The 3,062-nt window shown below is 57.6% G+C and overlaps 1 protein-coding gene across 1 annotated transcript in view; it reads left to right on the top strand.

Annotated features, from left to right (window-relative positions):
- PPIL2 (peptidylprolyl isomerase like 2) overlaps positions 1–3,062 on the top strand; it is a 24,910-nt gene that overhangs the window by 20,351 nt on the left and 1,497 nt on the right. The window contains exons 13-17 of the mRNA XM_017518611.2: positions 1,112–1,168; positions 1,906–1,978; positions 2,068–2,130; positions 2,250–2,383; positions 2,673–2,775. Of these exons, the coding sequence (XP_017374100.1) occupies positions 1,112–1,168; positions 1,906–1,978; positions 2,068–2,130; positions 2,250–2,383; positions 2,673–2,769 (424 nt within the window). The 3' untranslated portion in view covers positions 2,770–2,775. The remainder of the gene's footprint in view (positions 1–1,111; positions 1,169–1,905; positions 1,979–2,067; positions 2,131–2,249; positions 2,384–2,672; positions 2,776–3,062) is intronic.

Here is a 3,062-nt window from a genome sequence, read left to right as displayed (position 1 = left end):
GGTTTCACCATGTAGGCCGGGTCAATTTCAAACTCCTGGCCTCTGGTGATCCGCCCGCCTCAGCCTCCCAAACTGCTGGGATTGATCCTGACAGTCTTAAGTGTGGACTGAATTCTTCAGGTAGTCTGTCGTATTCTATGATCTTGTTGCTTTCTAGTTACCTTTTTAATATTTCTTTTCATTTGCTTTTCTTCTCTTTCTCCTGGTTTGGAAGTTAGATATTTTACTTCTGGTCTAAGGTTAAGAAGGACTTCTACTTAAAGTCCAAAGTTATGAGATACTATCTCTGCATTCCTCCCAGACCAGACTGGCAGAAACTCTGTCCTGTTCTCATGGCAGTGCTTTTGGGTGCTTTAATTCCACCCCATTTTTTTTTTTTTTTTTTTTGAGACAGACTTGCTGTTGCCAAGGCTGTAGTGCAGTGGCGCCATCCCAGCTCACTGCAACTCTGCCTCCCAGGTTCAAGCAATTCTCCTATCTCAGCCTCCCAAGTAGCTGGGACTACAGGCACAGGCCATCACACCCAGCTAATTTTTGTATTTTTAATAGAGGGTTTCACGATGTTGGCCAGGCTGGACTCCAACTCCTGGCCTCAAGTGATCCACCTGCCTCGGCCTCCCAAAGTGCTGGGATTACAGGCGTGAGCCACTGTGCCTGGCCGACCTGAGCACTTTCTTGGTCCATGTTTATTTATGTTACCCACTTTTCTTAACTGGCTTCATTGCCTCCTTTCTCCTGGTCAGAGTCCTCAGTCCGACAGGTGTCTGATGGCATGGGGCTGGCTCAGGTTTTCCAGGTGTCCCCTCATTCAAGCTACCTCCCACAGAGCTGCATGGCCAGGCTCGTTCTGGGCACAGGGACTACCCGATGAACAATGGGCAGCAGGCGGGGCAGCTGAAGTCCAGGGTCCTCTAGGCAGCCTTGGGGGCTAATGACCTGCCCCACTGGGGAACAGTGGGGAATAGTTGGGAGCCCTGTGCACACATGTGTCCATGAAAGCTGCAGGTTTCCAGAGCTGGCTGTAGAGGGCTGGCAGCTCCTGGTGTGCTCCCAGGCAGACCAGTGGCAGAAGCTGCCGCCTTCTCCCTAACCTTCCTGCCTTCTTCCCCAGCTTCATCACATTTCGCTCCTGTGCCTACCTGGACAAGAAGCACACCATCTTTGGACGGTAAGGGAAGTGGCTGTGTGAAGCCTGGGGAGTCAGTGGGGTAGGTGGGTTCCTTCCCTGTCTGAGGCCTCCTCACCAGACCTGAGCCATGTTGCCATACTGGCTGTCACTGCTGGGGGTTGAGGCTATGCAGAGCGGGGGCCGGGGGTGCTCCATGGGCCAGAGAAGTCTGGCTCTCCAGACTCACCGGGCTGAGGAAAGGAGGAAACTTGCCCCTGGATGGCCTGCCTGCTGCCCTGTCTGAGAACTGACGGCACGCCACTCCCAAGTCTGGCCACGCATGGCTCCCTTCACCCTCTAGTCCAGTGGTCTCTCCAGCATTGTGGGCCGCATGGTCTCTGACACCCACCCAGTTGTGTGGAAGCAGCATGAAACCGACACGTTAGACACAGGTGGCATGTAGAGTTCTGGCCAGGTAGAACTCTATTTACCAAACCAGTAGAGAAAGCACAAGCCATGTTTTGTGACTCCTATTTTTCCTGGGGGTTGTGGGGGAACCAAAGAAAACAGAAAAAACCCAAGTGGATTTGCCCAGGGCCATGTTCTGCTAACCCCGCCCTTTCCACTCCCTTTCCCTGCCTTCCTGGCTGCTGCCGGAGGACTGACAGGCCAACCTCCTGGAGGACCCCAGCATCCTGGGCATGCTCTCAGCCCCTCTTCCCTCATGCCTTGGGGGCTCAGCCGTGGGGGTGCCCTCCCTGAGCACATGCAGACCCGCCTCTGTCTCTCTGCTACAGGGTTGTTGGGGGCTTTGACGTACTCACAGCCATGGAGAATGTGGAGAGTGACCCCAAAACTGACCGCCCTAAGGTCTGTGCCCAGGGAGGTGGGGCGCGGTGGCTAGGGGCCAGGCAGGCCGGGGGAGGACCTGCCGCGCACTGAGCCCTCTCTGCTGCTAGGAGGAGATCCGAATCAACACCACTACAGTGTTTGTGGACCCCTACGAGGAAGCCGATGCCCAGGTGAGGGGGCACGATGCCACCACCTAGGAGGGTCGGGACCAGTGCACCCACCCGCCCCAAGCCTAGCATCTGTCCTGCCCGAGGTGCTGCCCGTTAGCCACCGCCCTGTTCTGCCACAGATCGCCCAGGAGCGGAAGACGCAGCTCGAGGCTGCCCCGGAGACCAAAGTGAAGTGCAGCCAGCCTCAGGCAGGGAGCCAAGGCCCCCAGACCTTCCGCCAGGGCGTGGGCAAGTACATCAATCCAGCAGCCACGTGAGTGCCACAGGGATGTCCTCTGTTTCCCATGATGCTTCCTAGGGCTGACTGAGGTCTGGGGGTCAGACCCAGAGGGGCAGGAAAGCCACGGGCACTGGTCCTGAGTGTGGGCTTGTGCTGTGTGGCCTCTGCAGCTGAGGACCGCCTCTGAAGGCCTGGCCAGGGCCTCAGCAGGTGGAAGCAATCGCATTCAGGGGGACGTGGGAGCAGTAGTTGGGAGGGGTTGGGCCTACACAAGAGGGCTATGTGGAGGGTGTGGGCTCCCAGCAGCTTTTTCTCTTCCCAGGAAGCGAGCGGCAGAGGAAGAGCCCTCAACCAGTGCTACTGTCCCCACTTCCAAGAAGAAGCCCAGTCGGGGTTTTGGGGACTTCAGCTCCTGGTAGCAGCAGGTTGGTCACTGTGGACCTGGGTGGGTTGCAGGGCTGGGGCTTGTGTCCACATCTGTTTCTAGCCTTCTTGCTGCCCTCTGTTGCCATCCAATAAAGCTTGTACCTGCTGCCTGCGTCCCCTTTCCTGGCCCCTGGGAGCCCACAGACTCCCCCATCCCTCGACCTGTTGCCAAGGGGTTTGGCCCTGTTTCCAGGACCCGGCCCAGGCAGAGCCCACTGCTGGGACCTCCAGGCACAAGGCCTGCCCTGCACACAGGCTGGCACCCCAGGCCTCCGGTAGGCAGGTC

This window comes from Cebus imitator, unplaced genomic scaffold (assembly GCF_001604975.1).
Source record: "Cebus imitator isolate Cc_AM_T3 unplaced genomic scaffold, Cebus_imitator-1.0 Scaffold690, whole genome shotgun sequence".
Taxonomy (NCBI): Eukaryota; Metazoa; Chordata; class Mammalia; order Primates; family Cebidae; genus Cebus; species Cebus imitator.
This window is presented reverse-complemented; position numbering and strand designations above follow the sequence as displayed.